Genomic DNA, 19,275 nt, shown 5'->3' with positions numbered 1-19,275 from the left:
GGGGAGGCGCAGAGAGAGAGGGACAAGCAGACTCTGCGCTGAGCACAGAGTTGCACGCGGGACTGGATCACTGACCCTGAGATCATGACCTGAGCTGAAATCAAGAGTCAGACACCCAACTGACAGAAGCACCCAGGCACCCCCAGAGAATTTTTAAAATAGATCCAGTCTGAGACAGAGAGGTTGCATATACGGGGGAGGAGAACATAGAGAAGTATATTCTAGAGAGCCCTGTAGGGCAAGGGCTCCACAGGAGGGATGGAGTGGTCAACCTTTAAGGAAAAGAAAGTGGGTGCAGATGCAGATGGACTCAAATGTTTGGCAACAGAAAGACATGGGAGATCCTGTCTGATGCCTTCTGCTGATCTTCAGATTAAAGTCAGGTTGTCTACTGAAAGTGAGAGGAAAAGTTAGGGAATCTAAGGAGAGTGAAGACTGACTCCGTCTTTGAGGACAGTGAGGGAGGAGTTTTCCAGAGAAGTAGAACAGGGTTGCTAGGTGGAGTGCGGTCTCCCTGTAGGTTGGTGATTTCTTATTTAAGGTAGGCCTCATCTGTGCTATTACGTGACTTTCTCTGGTGAGAATCTGAAACTCGCAGAGGAGATTGGGCTTGTGACTGGGTGGGTTTGTTTGCTTGATTTAAGGTGCAATGAAAGAACAGAGGGCAGAATAATTTTTGAAATAATAGATTGTACACCCTAAACTAATAAGATAGGAGGAGAATGTGGTGGGAAGACCACCAAATTGTTTTTTACTTTTTCTTTTCTTTTTTATCAGAAAAATTGAGCTGGGATTCTATGGCTAAGCATTGCTACTAGTTGAACCTGAGTAAGTTCACAGATTTCTCCAAGCTTGTCTCCTCATTTGCAAATTTGGTATAATAATGACTTATTTCTCATGGCTCTGTGCGTATTGTACCATATTAGCAGTGGTTAGCATTTAATAGGTATTTGAATATTTAGCTGAATTTGAACTCAATTTGGAAATGCACCAGAGCCTAGGGGTGCATAATGTGATTATAGTAATTTGCTTATTTCTTTTGTTGAGTTTTCTCTTTTTTTTTCCTTTTTCTTCTTTTTATTTTTTTAAAGATTTTATTTATTTATTTGACAGAGAGAGACAGCCAGCAAGAGAGGGAACACAGCAGGGTGGGTGGGAGAGGCAGAAGCAAGCTCCAGTGGAGCAGGGAGCCTGATGCGGGGCTCGATCCCAGGACCCTGGGATCACGCTCTGAGCCGAAGGCAGACGCTTAATGACTCAGCCACACAGGTGCCCCTCTTCTGTTGAGTTTTTAAGGGCAGTGTAAGCAGCAAGCTCAAATTTCTTGTCCTGTCCCAACATAGCTTGCCTCTAAAAAAAAAAAAAAGAGAGAGAGGGAAGAAGGGAAGAAAAGAAGATGACTTTTCATTCTCCTCCCACCCCCCACTCTAGGTGAATGCTTGGGGGCATGGCAGACTGGCGGACAGCATGGAGAGGGACGCAAGTATTGAGTGAGCACTGCATGTTTGGTTCGTAGAGAAGATAGAAGAAGAAATCTTTCAGACTTTTTGGTGTCAAGTGTTCTTATGGGATTAGTTAGAAATGATCCCTTGCAGAAGGAAAAAGAAAAAAAAAAAAGATCTAGCAAGATCTTTCTTAAAATTACTCTTTGTTAGATTACTGATCCCACTTTCTATAGTTTTTTTTCCCTTGGAATTCAAGAAATTCTTGATACCTACAACATCTCATCTCAAGCTATTAATATACAGAAGCTGGCCGTGTGTTGGGCAATTGGTGACTGGCTTTACTTCTTCAACAGCTTTTGCTGCAGCGGCCCCACATGAAGACCTCCCCAAGCTGTAGAATTTGGTGGAGGCCAACTTGGGCTTCTTGGAGATGAAGTAGGCAAGGAAGCTCTGCTGTCTGCTTTGCTAGCAGCCTACCAGTAGCCTCGAGTCCTTCAGACTCCTCCAATCCTTGGCACCTTGACGCTGCCCCTGTGCTGAACTGCAGCCCGGGTTCCCACTCCTGCTGAGCCCTGGAGTCACAGGGAAGAACAGACAATGGGTTCTCTGGCATAATTACCCTTTATTTATACACCAGTCCATCTTGGAAGTTTTACTCACTTCAGATGCCAGGCTACTGATAGTTTTGTAGATTTAATCAGTAGGGAGAGGCTTTCATTTTTGCAGGGAAATGCGTGTTGGTTTTAATGCCATCATAACTAACACCATTCATAAAATCATACCAGTAGCTAGTATTTTCTTATGGAAAATTGATAATGCCATCCTCTGTTCATACCATCAGTATGGCTTCAGGCAAATTACTTCATCTCTGTAGACTCCGTCTGAGGTTGACATACGTATCTCCTATGGGTTGTTGTGGGATTACATGAAATGAAACATATTAAAATGCTTTTAGAATTGTAAAGAGCTTTATGCAAAGAGTTATTTGATCTGACGTGAACTGATACTCAAATAAGGGGCTTGTGCCATAGATATCTTTCTAGTAACCAGGTCTGTACCTGGCAGGGACTGGGCACTCCCCACGTGTTTGCTAGGCTATACATGGTGCTGGTCACCCCATGTGAGTCTTGTTTTCCACTCTGGGCAGCACATATCAAGAAATGGAGGCATCAGCATCACTAAGATTCTGAAGCAAATGAAAGAAATGGGACATTTACATAGGAAAGGAGAAGATCTGAGAGACCCAGTGAATGTCTCCACATATTCGCAGTGTTGATGGATAGGAAGATGTGTGTGTCTATCTCCAAAGGAAAGAACTGTGACCAATGAACAAAAGAGGAAAGTAAAATTTGATGGATTCAAAAGGACCAACTCTCTACTAAATTCAGGACAAAAGCTCCCTGTGCTCCCTGAGGCTCTTTGTTATTGTTGCTGGTTTTTAAAGCTAAAAATGGGAATGGCCAACACATCATGAGTGGATGTTTTCCACATGTTCGATAACACTCGAAATGATTTACAGCCGTACAACAACTGTGAGAGATTAATACTACCATTTTCTCCATTTGACAAATCAGTTAACTGGGGCCAAGGGAGGGGAAGTGATATGCCCAAGTGAACACCACTGGCAAATCAGAAAACTATCCAGGTCACCTGTCGCCAGAGTCCAGTTTCTTGAGTGCCTATTTGGTATTTTTAGTTACTTCACATGCATTACCTCTAGTCTTCCCCACAATTTTGTGAGCATGGCTTATTATCCCCTCTTGAGATGAACCAGGAGACTGAGGGAGGTTAAGTCCAATGCCCATTGTCATGCTTTTGAAGAGTGGCTGAGCTGAGGTCAAAACCAAACTCTAAGTTACCCTAAACCCTTTGCTCTTGCCACATCTATTGCTCCACCTCTCACAAGTCAATTTGATCCAAAAAAAGAAAAAAAAAAACAACACAAAAAAACGGTTGCCTCTGTGCCCTTATAGTGGGTGTCAATGTAGTTGAACCCTGAAGGGGTTGATCATCAGATCCGCCTGGGGAATGTTGACAGAATGCATGTGCACAGCCTCCTTCAATGACCTGTAAAACCAAAAATCTGTGGGGTGCTACCTAGAAACCCTCTTTTCTCATCCTCTTCCCCTAGTGTTTTTGATGACCCTTGGAGTTGAAGAATCTCTGAATCAGATCATGGGAAAAAGTCCCTCTCAGAGATAAGAGCCTGAGAAACCAGCTATTTTCTATGCCTGAAACAAGAGGTGCTCAATATATGTTTGTTTGACCAAATGAATGGATGTAGAATTGAGTGAACTACCTTTTCCATCCTTTGTGGACCGTATACTTATTTCTTTTCTTTAATCCTGTTGGTGCTATCTCAGTAAAATTCTTCTCTATTAGTGTCTGCTCACTCCCGAGTTTAAACACCATGAAGGCCCAGTCTTGCATCCAGGTATGCAGATTTTTAATGGGACCTCGGAGTGGTCAGTGGGAGCTCCCTAATGGGTGAAGAGCAGCCAGTGACAGTCATGAGTGTGTCCTCAAAGTTTATGCACTTGCATTTTTAACATTGGTTGCTTGGTCTGAAATTATTATTTGAACCAACTGCATTGGAAACCTTGTGGGAACAACTCTTCAAATGTGTTAGAGAATTTTATGCTTGCCAGGAGAATAACTCTTTCTTTTGGGGGGGGGTCCAATTTTAGTGTTTTCAATTCTAGACTGACTGGAGCCGGGGAATTGTCAACTGTTTATATAAAGTGTTTCCTTTCCTTCCTTCCCTCTTTTCCTCCTTCTCTCCCTCTTCCCTTCTTTCTTTCTCTTTGTTTTAGCAAAGAAAAATATGTGTCTAATGAGAAACTTCAAGGGGCTTGGTTGAGGGTCAGTGAATGAGATGGAAAAATGGCTTCAAGTTAGGGGGTGGCTATTGTTTTATTTTTCCCCAAATTCCTCTGCTAATCCCCCCATCTTGGCCCGCTAACTATAGAACTCTTCTGACTGTTGTAAGAACAGTATTTATAACCTGTCTTCAGGAATGTGGAAATGTGCACACAATCTATAAATTGTTTTAGTGTTTCCAGATTGTAACAGAGACATTTGTAGTGTAGTTAGGCCTATGGATTCTGCACCCATGTGTCTGATTTCAAGCACAAATTGTCTAACTCCAGAAGTGCTAAGTCCCAGGTACCCAGGGACGCTTTTGTGGAGAATCCGTCTTCGCGTTAGCTTTCTCATTCATAGCATTTCATGCCCTGCGCTGTCTTGTGACGATCCAGCCAATGCTGAGACCATTAAGATTTTGTTGGGTTTGTCCTGGGGTCATTATATTATGCAATCGGTGGTGCTTATTGACAATTCTTATTTTCTGTACTATGATTTTTATAGTCCGTGTTTATTAAGCGCTCCTGAAATATAGGCTCCTGGAATTAATTTTTTAAAAAATCTTCTTAGACGGCACTGGGACAGAAACACTTTGCTGAAAGTTTTTACATGATTTATATGCTCTGAGTCTCCATTCCTATGAAAAGAGTTAAATTAGAGTAAAGTAGCCCGGAATAGCTGCTGCCCTTACAGTCGCTTGCACAGACTGGCAGGGCCAGGTTCTTGGTGTCTCCAAAGAGCATTTGTTCCGTGTTGATTTATACTCAGCCTCTGGAAACTGTGTTTTCTACTTTCAGTGAAAATTCCTGTTTTTCTGTAGCACCTTCCATTAAACCATTCTTCACAATCTCTAGTTTCCCGGAAAGGAAGCATATTCAGTGCAGTACTCAAACAGTTAGGAAAGGGGGGGGGGGGGACGAAAACCTTTTGCTCTCAATATTTGAAACTCATCTTGTAAAGCAAAATGTTTTATTTGCAATATTTAGAGACTTACAAATGGAAATGGCTAGTGACCTTGAAACATGGGTTTGTTTATTATCTTCTGGAAACCGGACTCCCTGAGTGAGAAGCAGGCAGAGTTGGGAGAATGTGCTATGCTGTCAAAGTTTCATTTCTTCTCTCAGCAGGGCTGGGTTTCACCTCTTGATCCATATCACAACCAGCTTGGGTCCGTGTGCAACACTTCTGGAATTTCTTCCCTTGCTTGCACCTTTTTACCCTTCAGATCATCACATAGACAATCTTTGTCCTGCAGTGTTTTTCCTGATACGCCAGGGACTAGGTTAGAGCTCCTCACTCAGTAACGTAATTCTCTGATACCCTAAGATCAGAACATTTTACATAGTACCATAATTCCCTGCTTATTCATTTCTCTCCCCTCACTGACTTTCGTCAAGCTCATGAAGCCAAACCCACATCAGTTCTACCTCAGACTGTATCCTCATTCTAGTGCCCAACAAATATTGGTTGAATAAATGAATGAAAAACATGTTACATTTTCATGCTTTTTTGGTGTCCGTGGCAAGAAACATTTTTAGGTTCTGCTTATTAGAAACCGATGTTCAATTTCTTCTATAAAATTAGAATAATAGGGGCGCCTGGGTGGCTCAGTCATTGGACATCTGCCTTCGGCTCAGGGCGTGATCCCAGGGTCCTGGGATCTAGCCCCACATTGGGCTCCTTGCTCTGCTGGGAGCCTGCTTCTTCCTCTCCCACTCCCCCTGCTTGTGTTCCCTCTCTCACTGGCTCTCTCTCTCTCTGTCAAATAAATAAGTAAATAAATAAATAAATAATTTAAAAAAAAATTAGAATAATAATGCTAATCTTCTAAGGTACTCATAAAATGGTGTGGGTCAGTGGTTCGTGGGGTGATTTTGTCACCCCAGAGGACATATGTATGACAATGTCTGAAAACATTTTTGGATGCTTATGGCAGCCCCACACAGAATTATCCAGCCCAAAATGTCAATAGTGATGAGGTTGAGAAATTCTGGAGTATATGGAAAGGTATAGAACTTGGTGGGTTTTTTTGAGTACACGTTGGAGTTTACCTCTTTGGATAACATAAAAATAATTAGGGAGAGAATAACAGTTTATATTTATTATGTTCTTGCCTGTGTCAAGCATCATGAGAAATACTACCTTATTGAATTTTCTTATGAATACTGTGAGTTGAACTATTATTATCCTAATTTTTCAGGCGAGGGAAGGAAGGTATGAAAGGTCAAGATCCTGTGGCTACTCCATGTCCGAGGTAGGAGGAGACCTCGGGGGCTATGCTTTTGAGCATTCCACTCTATCGGTTTCTTTCTGAATAGAGTCTCCGGCTTAAGGTCTGAAAGCATTTCTGCTCTCGGTATTCAGTAGGAATTAGCACTGAAAATATAGAGGAAATTTTAGCCTGCTTAAATGAAAAAAATAGAGTCACTATTGCCTACATGTTTGTGATTTTACACTTACGCTAATTTGCATAAAGACGCAGTATATTGGCTGACACATATAGGCCGTCGTTGATCCAAGGATTACAACGAATCTGCTATTTGCTGTCATTTTGTGGCATTCTCAAGAAGTTCAAAGCAAACCCTGAGAGTTTGTTTTCATTCAGAATTGACGTTGTCATAGCTGATCAGCACATTGTGATCTCAATGGGACTTTTCTTCTGTTAAGGTGGATAAACAGTGACAGTTTGTCCCATGTAATCCTATTAGAGGATTTCTTCAGGACCACATCCTCTTCGTAGATGATTACGGACAGCACTCCTAAGTAGGGTACATCAGCAAGAGAGCAAGGCCTGGGGCAACGGATGGGCTGATGGGGCTTTTCTCCTCCTTACAGAGGGCAGGGCAGGCAAATGGAAAATGTGTATCCTGGAAGCATGACAGTCTCCAGGTCCAACACCTGAGTACTTTGTTAGCTCCCAGCGATTATTGCTTTGAGGTTGTTAGTTGATGAACTTTCTAAGTAAATTCTGTCATCCTCAAGTATTAGCTCATTGTTTCCAGGGCCTTAAAACTTGGCTTGTAAAGCGCAGTTAAGAAACATCTATTCTTTTTATTTAGGAACTGAGAACCCTGGAGCAGCTGTTTTTCTCTCTTCAGAAATTCTATTTATTGTGTGCTGGTATCACATGCTGAAGATGCCTGTGGAATACTGAAACTGTGTTACGTTCTATTCCTTCGGTCTCACTTTCCTACCTCCTGTGGAGAGTAAATGCGGATAGCACCAAACAAATGTTTGTTCTTAAATAAATCCTGCTTTATCAAGTGGGCTCCCCTGGTGACAAATAACTTTCTAAGCTCCTACTGGGCATTAGTGCTTGTCACTCAGGCATACATTTTCAAGGATCTGTTGAGGCCAAGTGGGTGGTATAGTCATCGCACTACTCCACCTACAAGATGTCATTTATGTCTAAGATGTAATTTAAGACTATCTCCCGGGGACTAAAGTGGTCAGTATGCCTTATGCTTTTACTCTTCCTAAGGAGACATCTGACATGCTCTTGCATTTGTTTTATATTTAATAAAGGAAAACGTCTGAATGATTCAATAAGATGTTACAGTGTTTAGGGCAATGCCTCTCAAATTTTCACACGCACACCCTAGGTTCTTGCTAACATGCAAATTCCACCTTTCCAACAACTTCTCAGGTCAAGCTCTCTCTCCTGGACCAGGATGACCCTTGAGTAGGAAGCTGTTAGGGAACACTGAGATGGTTTAAAAATTTGAAATCTGAGCTAAGGATGACATCAGGCTGATGACATTAAACTCATTTTTCCTATACTATCTCAGTTGTATTATAAATTATTTTTAAGCAGATATGGGGATTTTTGCTGGAGTGGGGAGATGGCTCCTGTCTAGTGTTAAAATGTATATTTGTAAGTTTTAACAAATTAATGTTTCATTCTTAATAAATAAATATCATAGCTCAGTCTGTTTTTTCCTAGACAAAGATTCCCTATCCCTGCTCCTTCGTTTTAAAGTTTTTGGACAATAAAACATGCGTTTTACTGTTTCAGGTCATGAGAGGCATTTTTTTAGTTGGTTCACTTTTTTTTTTTTAAGTTGTAGAACAAATTTACAATGTCCTTGACACTTAAAAAGCATTTATAGTGTTTTTTTTTTCTTTTTTTAATTATGTTTCTAAAGATAGCTAAGGGAACAATTTCAAATAGTTCCTCTGTGCTTCTAGATATAAGTTGTTTTGAGTTTCTGTCTGTTGGTGAGAATTAAGAAACTCATAGCTTGCCATGTCCTGTCATGTTAGCTTATTTTGTAAGGAAATCAAATCTGGCACCTTTCAATTAACTGTTTTACCTCTCTGATCTAAAAACAGACAGACACGTTCTGGAACAGGAGGCATGATTACTCTCTGTGGATTGCCTTTACTTCCCTAACTGGGTCTTCTGTCATTTCAGTCTGCTGAAGGTCCTTCTTGAAAAATAAGAAAAAAAAAAAAAATCCTCACAGATGGGAGGAAGGTAATAGAGTTGAGAAACAACTGATTCCAAATCATGAGCTTGGCAGCTCTCAAGGGGGTCAGAAGAGTGTATCTCATGTGTACCTGGAGGTCCCGAACGAGGGAATAAACAGAAACGTATCATGGACTGGAGTTTAGTCGTTCTCCTTGGTAAATCGAGCATAAGCTATTTTGGAGAAAGACAAAGATGAGATAGAGGTGAAAAGTGGGGAAGAGAAATCCTCTGTCTGCCTTCATGCATGCTTCTGGGCATTACTTTTATTCGTCTTCCTCACAGTGTCAGATCAAAAGGACACATCTTTTTTTAAAAATTTTATTTATTTTTTGGTTAGTTTCAGAGGTAGAATTTAGTGATTCATCAGTTGCATACAACACCCAGTGCCCATTCCTTCACATGCCCTCCTTAATGCCATCCCCCAGTTACCCCATCCCCCTACCCACCTCCCCTCCAGCACCCTTGTTTGTTTCCTAGAGTTCAGCATCTCTTATTCTTTGCCTCCTTCTCAATTTTCCTCTTGTTTTATTTTTCCTTCGCTTCCCCAATGTTCATCTATTTTGTTTCTTAAGTTCCACATGTGAGTGAAATCGTATGGTATTTCTCTTTCTCTGACTGACTGAATTTCGCTTAGCATCGTACCAAAAGGACATATCTTTTTAAACGACTTTATCAGTCCCTATCTTGCATTTGTTTATTTATAACTAGAAAGGGTTTCACAAGTGTGCCCTCAAATTGTATTTCTTACTCAGTCACTTGTGTCATCTTGAGACAAGATGTGATCGGTTGGAGTTGTAGGTGATTATCATTATGGATTCAGTGGACTCAACAGTGTGCCTTGCAACTTTCTATTTGGATATGCAAATGGATATTTAAGAGAAGGTACTGCTTGGGATGTAAAAGTCTCAGTAGGGTCACTGAGGGTGAGAGGCAACAGTATGGTTTTCCTTTGAAGATCAGATAATAGAATCATATTCCTTTCTTGAATACCTTTTCAACTAAATTATTGTTACTTAAAACATCACTTCACACCAACTCCTTGCGTCTGGTCATTTGGTCCCAGACACATTGTTCTTGAAGGGTGAAGAGTCAGGTCAGCACTTCATCCATTCCAACCCTTAACTGACTTTTTTCTCTTTGCTTTCCTACAACAGATTGCAGATTGAGCTTAACCAAGAAGTTCAGAGTCTGATCACCACCGACCTGATCTACAACACGAGAAGGGAGTTCTAGTTCTGCCTGCCCACTTGGGCCCCTGGTGACCGCTGATAACTTGGCTTCACTCATTGCCTGTGTAGAAAAAAATCTCCCTATTGATTTTTTTTTTTTTTTTTTTTTTTTTTTTTTTTTTTGCACATGGAGGACAGTAACAAAGAAGACAACACAGGTTGATAAGACCAGAGACCACAGGCCTTCGAGACTTTTCCTCTAGTTGGAGTTCTGGACTTTAACAGAACCCTGTCCAGTCATTTTGGTTTTGCTATATATATATATATATATATATATATATATTATTTTTTTTCTCTTTTTACTTTCCCCACCACCTTGTATTTTGTTTCTGTGCTTCAGAAATGGGCCTGCAGACCACACAGTGGCCCAGCCATGGGGCTTTTTTCCTGAAATCTTGGCTTCTCATCTCCCTGGGGCTGTACTCACAAGTGTCAAAAATCTTGGCGTGCCCTAGCGTGTGCCGCTGCGATAGGAACTTTGTCTACTGTAATGAACGAAGCTTGACCTCAGTGCCTCTTGGGATCCCGGAGGGCGTAACCGTACTCTACCTCCACAACAACCAAATTAATAATGCTGGATTTCCTGCAGAACTGCACAACGTCCGGTCCGTGCACACGGTCTACCTTTACGGCAACCAACTGGATGAATTCCCCATGAACCTTCCCAAGAACGTCAGAGTTCTCCATTTGCAGGAAAACAACATTCAGACCATTTCCCGGGCTGCTCTGGCCCAGCTCTTGAAGCTCGAGGAGCTTCACCTGGATGACAACTCGATATCCACAGTGGGGGTGGAAGACGGGGCCTTCCGGGAGGCTATTAGCCTCAAACTGTTGTTTCTATCCAAGAATCACCTGAGCAGTGTGCCTGTGGGGCTTCCTATGGATTTGCAAGAGCTGAGAGTGGATGAAAATCGAATTGCTGTCATATCAGACATGGCCTTTCAGAACCTCACGAGCTTGGAGCGTCTGATCGTGGACGGCAACCTCCTGACCAACAAGGGCATCGCCGAGGGCACCTTCAGCCATCTCACCAAGCTCAAGGAGTTTTCCATTGTTCGGAATTCACTCTCCCGCCCCCCTCCCGATCTCCCAGGTACACATCTGATCAGGCTCTACCTGCAGGACAACCAGATCAACCACATCCCTTTGACAGCCTTCTCCAATCTGCGCAAGCTGGAACGGCTGGACATCTCCAACAACCAACTGCGCATGTTGACTCAAGGGGTCTTTGATAATCTCTCCAACCTGAAGCAGCTCACTGCTCGGAATAACCCCTGGTTTTGTGACTGCAGCATTAAGTGGGTCACGGAATGGCTCAAGTACATCCCTTCATCTCTCAACGTGCGAGGTTTCATGTGCCAAGGGCCCGAGCAAGTCCGGGGGATGGCTGTCAGGGAGCTGAATATGAATCTGTTGTCGTGCCCCACCACCACCCCCGGGCTGCCTGTCTTTACCCCGGCCCCAAGTACAGCCTCTCCAACCACGCAGCCTCCAACCCTCTCTGTCCCAAGCCCCAGCAGAAGCTATACACCCCTGACTCCCACCACCGCCAGACTGCCCACGATTCCTGACTGGGATGGCAGAGAAAGGGGGACCCCGCCTACCGCGGAACGGATCCAACTCTCCATCCATTTCGTGAATGACACGTCCATTCAAGTCAGCTGGCTCTCTCTCTTTACCGTGATGGCGTACAAACTCACGTGGGTGAAAATGGGCCACAGTTTAGTCGGCGGCATCGTTCAGGAACGCATAGTCAGCGGCGAGAAGCAGCACTTGAGCCTGGTTAACTTGGAGCCCAGATCCACCTATCGGATTTGTTTGGTGCCACTGGATGCTTTTAACTACCGAGCTGTGGAAGAGACCGTCTGTTCTGAGGCCACCACGCACGCCTCCTATTTGAACAATGGCAGCAACACTGCTTCCAGCCACGAGCAGACGACTTCCCACAGCATGGGCTCCCCTTTTCTGCTGGCGGGCCTGATCGGGGGCGCGGTGATATTCGTGCTCGTGGTCTTGCTCAGTGTCTTTTGCTGGCACATGCACAAAAAGGGGCGCTACACGTCCCAGAAGTGGAAGTACAACCGGGGCCGGCGGAAAGATGACTATTGCGAGGCGGGCACCAAGAAGGACAATTCCATCCTGGAGATGACCGAAACCAGCTTTCAGATCGTCTCCTTAAATAACGATCAGCTCCTTAAAGGAGATTTCAGACTGCAGCCCATTTACACCCCAAATGGGGGCATTAATTACACAGACTGCCATATCTCCAACAACATGCGATACTGCAACAGCAGCGTGCCGGATCTGGAGCACTGCCACACGTGACAGCCAGAGGCCCGGCGTTAGGAAGGCGGACAGTAAGACGCTCGAGAACACACACGTGTGTGCACATAGAGACACGCGAATTACATTTGATAAATGTTACCCAGATGCATTTGTGCATTTGAATACTCTGTAATTTATACGGTGTACTATATAATGGGATTTAAAAAAAAAGTGCTATCTTTTCTATTTCAAGTTAATTACAAACAGTTTTGTAACTCTTTGCTTTTTAAATCTTAAAAAAAAATAGTCGCTGAAGTACTGTACAGGGTTGTACAAGGAGAACCCAACGCAAGGCAAAAGACGGAGTGATTCTTCCTCATGACGCACATTAACCGTTTTGCTGTGGAAGCTGTCAGAATAAATTCCTTTCTTACAGTCGTGGTCAGATGAAAGGGCAGATTCAAATGAACTCATCAGGGTAGGCTAAGTGCTGTGGGTAAAACAAGAAATGGCCCAGATACCTTCACGCTATTTCTGCATTTCCTGGTCTGGAAGAGAAGTTAAAAATCTTGAAATATAAGAAAGGAGATAGTTACCCTGATTTGACCCAAAGCAGGAAATATAGAAAAGCATCACGAGGAAGCCCGTTCCTGTAAGATAAGTTAACCCAACCCGGGGAATCCAGCAAATGACATGTTTGGAAAAGAACTTCAAACCCGGGCGTTGGCTTTCTGACCGGGAGCTTAAAAATCCCTCCTCATGCTTCTCTGACCCTACGAGATAACAGAGTTAGAGACTTTAGTCTGATTTCGGTCATCTTCAGGGACAGATAGGATGTTCCAGTAAGAAAACTCCCTTTAAAAGTGTTACTATTCAAATTATATGTCAGGTTGATCACATTCAACAGAGATATATTCTAGAATACTTTTTTAGAAGAGGCTAATAAAATAACGGGAAGAATTATATTGAATGGAATTATTTTTGATAATGAGAATTATTTGGGTAGATTCACTGCAGCTATGTCAACATGATATTTAGACCAACAAGAGATTAGTGTTTGGAATATGCTGAACTTGTTATTTAAAAAACTATTGATACCATTTAGACAAAAACAAGTGATCAGAGGTTCTGCTTTACTTTATCAATGACTGTGTTAGTATCATGTTGAAATAGCTTGAATTAATACCTTTACCCCCTTGCAAATTTGTCTTCCAATCACCTCACATATATTTTCGTAATTAGCTGTTTATGCTACATTTGTTTGGGTTGTTTTTTTTCCCCACTCTGCTTAAAATTGGAAAGAAAAGTTTAGATGCCAGTCTTGGTTGCACAAAATATCCATATATACTTCTACACTTTAAAATGTATACTAATTTTCAGTGCTAATAATTCTATGAGGACACATCGAAGCTGGCTGAAATAATGTATTTGTTTTTAAAGCAATATTGAGTCTCCACCTTGGACTGACTTGGATCCTGTTCCATTTTTGAAATTTCATTTATTCCTTTTCAGCCTCGGATATCCCTCTTCTTTGGGAATCTTGGAGGGATGATCAACCTTTTATTAACAGGATAAGTGAAAAATGAACAAGTCAGGGAGCACAGGCTTGTTCCCCTAATCTTGGCAGAGTGGGGCATAGAGCAGAGGGCATAGAGAAGGGAGGGATGTCTGTGCTTAACTCTAGATATTTTCGAAGCAATGCCCGTCTTCACAAAGTACGTATAATTTACTCCTCTTCATCCCTGAGATGTAGAAGGGCTATCGATCGCATACATTGTCTAAGAAACACACACCCTTGGAAAATTCCTTTTAAAATCAAATTTTGCCCTGTTTTGCATATTTCCTTTACCAGTGGCCATTTTTTAGGGAACTATGAAGTTAATGTCACAATCATTTTTGCTTTCTCTCTCTCTTCCTCACTTTTAACAGAATAGAACTGTGATGTGTCTTCTTTGTAAAAGTTTAGGTATAAAATGCTATGCAAGTTTTTCTTTATAGTAAGAGCTTTATTTTCTTTAATAATGTACCCCCCAACTTATATGTTTTAATCTCCTTTGTCCCTCAGAGTAAGCCGAAAATATAACTGAAGTTATAATGCTGTAGAAGCAAGAATCAAAACTGCAGTCAGTTGAGCTGAAATTAGCTACGAATTAATTTGAATTAATTCTAAAGTGACTTAGGTTTCCATTTTAGTCTATTAGCTAGCAAATTTTGGCTGTTGCTTTTTTAAAGCTAATTCCACACAGCGAAGGGACAAGACAGTCTGCGAAGGTGATCCGTGTAACAGTAAGCCATTAACATTCAGGACAATGACATGGGGTTTTCTGTACTTAACTGGATAATTCCCTTCCACTGTCCTCTTCCCCTTGGCTGTGTAGATAAAACTATGTGTTCAAATGATGGTACTTTGACTTTTGAGGATTTTTTTCTCTCTTATCCACAAAATAATCATTCTCATTTGTTTCTGTTGTGTGTATAACCCCAGCACGATATTTGGCTGCTGAAACGTTTTTGCTTTGGGTCAAGAATACCAATGTTGGAGAGGTTTCTATGATGTCTTATGGGATTCATAGAATAATTGGGGGCTTAACTGCTACAATGAAGACCTAGTCACCTGAAGTGGTTCCTTTGCTAGAAGATGTTCCTGAAGAGATAGAATGTAGTTATAGGTTTCACTTTGGTCTTGCACACAATGAGGCAGAGACTGCTAAAACTGAGATCAATCTCCCATTCATCATAGCATACCTGGGGCTCGCACTTACACCAGGATAGAAAGCACATCATGGAATTTGTAATGTCTGATATGTCTTAGGAAAACTGCTGAATAACCAACCATCGGTGTTGGATTAGGCTTTGATTGGCATTTTCAGTCACGGGAATGTGTTCTACTCTGTATTTGAGCCTCTTTTGCTGTCATTGTTTTGTATTTTGAGATTAGTCAAGAGTCACAGTTAAAGGTGTAGACCAAGTCTGTGAACAAAGCCATACATAAGTGACTGGTTTATAAAGAGCTTGATGCCGTTTGGCCAGACAAGGTGATCGGATCATACACAGCCACTTTCAGAGCTAGGGAAGTGTCACCGTGCAGAGACAATTCTAAAAGGAAAAGGTATAGCCATGATCACACAATATTATTGATTGTTCTTCATACGATGGGTTGTCATTAATACCTATTTGTTTGGGGATGTGTGCTTGAACAGAGAGAGCCACCGGGTTTCCCTCAAAACTGTCAAACGCATTAACAGCTCATCGCAAAAGACAACCACAGGCAGAGACAAAAAGTGTGTTTCCCTGCCTAGTTTCCCTGTGTGAGACGTGGAAAACACTCTATCGCATGAGAAATAATGCAATTTCTAATTATATGGATGTTTCTTGAAAATATATTAGATATGTTCCCTGAAGTAAAAACAAAAGCAACCACCAAAAAAACTCCGTAATGTGACGAGTCTGGCAAAATTATTAATGAAGTAGCTAATTCTAAGGCTCCAATTCCTATCAGTGCAGATCCCGATGGTCTTAGTCATTTCACAAGATCACAACTTCCTTCCCCTCTGGGGAGAACCAGCTCTGCAGGTGGCCAGCAGGACACCCAGTCCAAACGGAAGTTACAGAGAACAGTTGCTGTTCTAGTTCGGGGAACCTCAGCTAGAGAGCTCGGTGCAACTTTTGACTATGAAGTGGTTAACTTCCATTGGCATCTTTGTTTTTAGCATTTTTCTTGAAGGTACTACAAGGAGACATTACTTTAGACTATGAGGAGAATGGTTTTGCCCATGATTTTCCAGGTTCATGGGAAAGCAAAGCAGTTTCTTTGTGCCCCAAAGGGAAAGAGATACACAAAACAAAACTCTCTCCTGGTTCTTAATCTTTGTCAAAACTGACCTGATGTGGTTTTTTTTTGTTTTGTTTTGTTTTTTCGGGGTTTTTTTTGTTTTGTTTTGTTTTGTTTTTTTCTTAAGTCAAAATACTACTGAAGAAAGCTGTAGCTTACATCCTTCTCTGATTTCTTCAGCAGGGTCCAAAGACAATTGCTGGCAATGGGGATGCTGGCCACAGATTGTGGGGAGAAAGATTTGTACGTGTATGATACTGTTGTTATAACAAACGGATCAGATTCTTGTGCTAGAGTTTTCATTTTTCTTTTTCTAGCGGCACACCCACCAGAAGAGCACAAAGCAAGGCCATCGCAACAGACGCTTTTAAGCTAGTAGGAAACACACACGTGTGTGCACACACACAAACACACACATTTATAAAGATATCCATGGGATGTAAGGTGAAGGTGTTGCCACTGTCTGTCCCTCCTAGGACCCGTATATATTCACTGAAAGTTAATCCTGATGATTTGTTATTGTTCGAACCGTATGTTGATTTGCTTCTGGTTTATGTTTAGTGTGTCCTCACTGACAAGGGACTGCAAGGGGCTGGAAGATTCTGCATTACACATCCTCTGAGACCTACCATGTCGCACACTTTGTTGACGCCAAACTTCACTCTACACTATACAGTACCTTGTTGATATATTCAGTAAAGGCTTATTTTAAAAGAAAACCACATTGTGTTTATGTGAGTAAGTTCATTGGGTTACAGCCAATACTTGCGTTGTTAATGTTAAAAAGAAGTGCGGGACGCTTCCTGATGACGCAGGAGGGTGGCAGGGATGAAGAAAGTAATAGGCTTTTTCCTTTTCTCCTACCTTGAAGACAACTTGTGTTTTTTTAAGGCCATTTGACCCTTTTTGTGTGACGGGTTTACAGGACATCTTCATGTTCTTTTCTATTTCCCAACTAGATTGTGTGTTTCTATGAATATCTTTTTAGTATACACACATACATCAAACGTATTGTTTTGTATTTGTGAAATCTGTGGTGTTTAGGATAGAGATAAATACCAATGTAGTTATCCAATCAGAATAGTCTTTTTCCCTATTTCAAAACATAAGCTATTGGTTTTAAATGTCAATTTTCCTTACGAAGTCTCATGGTTCATTTCTACTTCAGATTTGTTTAGAGCTCATCCACCCATACTTCCCGTGAGCGCTCATAAAAATGTATCTATTCATATGCTCCAGTTCAACAAATTAGTCTCACGGTTTGCCAGAGCCCTTTCTCTAACTCTTCTTGGCCACTTCACTAATAATGTATTTGACAGAGATTAAATCAGGAAATAAAATCATGACATTCCAGTTAAGTAGTGTTAATTATTTGTAGACTCTCTGTTGGAAAATTAAGTATGAAAGACAATGGTAACGGGTGATTGATATTATACTTGGGAGATTTTATGTCAAGTAATGTCCAGGCAACTCTTAGTTACTTTTACCCAGAATTACAGACCTTATTCTGTGAAGACTGATCCTTAGTCAAGGAATACAATTCATTAAAAAAAAAAAAAATTATTAAATTCCCTCTACTTTGTTCCAGGCACCTGGCTGAGTTCAGAAGTTTCATAGAAGAATAAAATACAGTCTTAGGCAAACCAATCATATCTTCTACTTCCCTGTGTTCCTAAAGAAATCTGTCCATCCGAAGTATTTACCCTTCATCTACTTTCTACAGAGTACTATGTTAGATTCTTCTGGGGTTTCGGAGAAAAATATGACTGCTGCTAAGGAGCTCATAGATCATGCAATAAGCTCATTTTCTAACACATTCCAGAGCCTCAGAGACCGTGTAATAACTTTACATTTTCTCAAACCTAACAGAGTGTCTAAGATGACAAAAGAAACTTATGTACTTTTTGGTAAATTTGATGATGCATTTGCTGTATATATTAGATGATCTTGGTGTTTAATAGAGGACACAAAGTGATAGTGCATTGATAAAATTAGAATTGGATTTGAATTAAATTTTCAAACATATACTACGTGATTGAACATTTAGGAATTGTGTTTGGTAATTAGACTTGCAACCTTAATTTTCCGTTGGGCACCTGAATATAAATTCATCTAAAACAAGAAAAATGGCACCTTACAATCATTGAGCACCTATGTAAGTCCATATTTAGAATGCTTTGATACATGTGGTCACATTTTGTCTTAAACCATGTAAGGTACTTTATCGTCATTTTTCAGATTGTAAAACTCAGCTTCCTGAGAAGTACAGTGATTGGTCCATGATCACAAAACCTGTAAATAACAAGAGTCGGAATTAACCCTAAACATGACTCTTAGGCTCTTTAACTATTTCCTGTCTCTTAATAAATTGACTAGCTTTAAGACTGACTAGGCTTCAGGACAACTTCTTTGTCAAAGGTTAAAATTTGTGATGATGGAGATATCACGACTTCACCCAGCGGATACATCTATTAATTATCGTTCATGACAAATCAAGGGAGCATTCTAAAAACCTAAAAATATCTGTCTTTTAAATCCCTTCGTTACCCATCCCTGTTTTTTTTTAATAGAAATTCTGTGTTTATTATTATTGGGTGGCTGCACATTTATCTGATTTGAAAGCTTCAGACGGAATCGAGATATGCCTAAACCCACAGGGTGAGCTGAAAGAAGTATTAAAAGGACTTGAGTCAGGTTATTTTTAGTAATGAATTTGTTTCATACTTGAGAGGTTGCTCGAAGTATTTTGTAGATCTTGCTGAAGATGCTCATATGTCAGAATCTATTAGGGCCTCAGCAAACTGGCTTCTGGATTTACGCTTTTTTTTTTTTCCTTTCACAGCACAAATAGAAAATGTATGCTTTAGAGGATATTATAGGAGCTTTGTTTTCATTAGTTATACTGAAAGTTAAGGATAAAGAATTTGTGATGGTGCACTATAAAACATTCCCTTTTAGCACACACACCAACTGATGAACCCATTTACCCATTTTCTTGGTATGAAGTTTAAACTAGATGAAAATTTCATTCCATCCTTAAGGAGATTCTGATCATTTCAATGACATAATCAACTTCTATATTGGGTCAATCTATTCCTAACCAAATATAAAATTGTGCTGGTTGAGTCTGCTAAACTCCCTGATTTGGGTTGTAGGGCCTTTGTTAGTTTC

General features: G+C 41.0%; 1 protein-coding gene across 2 annotated transcripts in view; it reads left to right on the top strand.

Moving 5' to 3' along the window:
• Positions 1–17,458, top strand: part of FLRT2 (fibronectin leucine rich transmembrane protein 2) — a 97,463-nt gene extending 80,005 nt beyond the window's left edge. For both annotated transcript variants that reach the window (XM_057318507.1, XM_026487173.4), the window contains exon 2: positions 9,933–17,458. In XM_057318507.1, coding sequence (XP_057174490.1) covers positions 10,350–12,332 — 1,983 coding nt within the window. In that variant the 5' untranslated portion in view covers positions 9,933–10,349 and the 3' untranslated portion in view covers positions 12,333–17,458. The remainder of the gene's footprint in view (positions 1–9,932) is intronic.
• Positions 17,459–19,275: the final 1,817 nt, after the last annotated feature.

Source organism: Ursus arctos, unplaced genomic scaffold (assembly GCF_023065955.2).
Source record: "Ursus arctos isolate Adak ecotype North America unplaced genomic scaffold, UrsArc2.0 scaffold_25, whole genome shotgun sequence".
NCBI lineage: Eukaryota > Metazoa > Chordata > Mammalia > Carnivora > Ursidae > Ursus > Ursus arctos.
The sequence above is the reverse complement of the archived record's forward strand: the minus strand, read 5'-3'. Positions and strand labels throughout refer to the sequence as shown.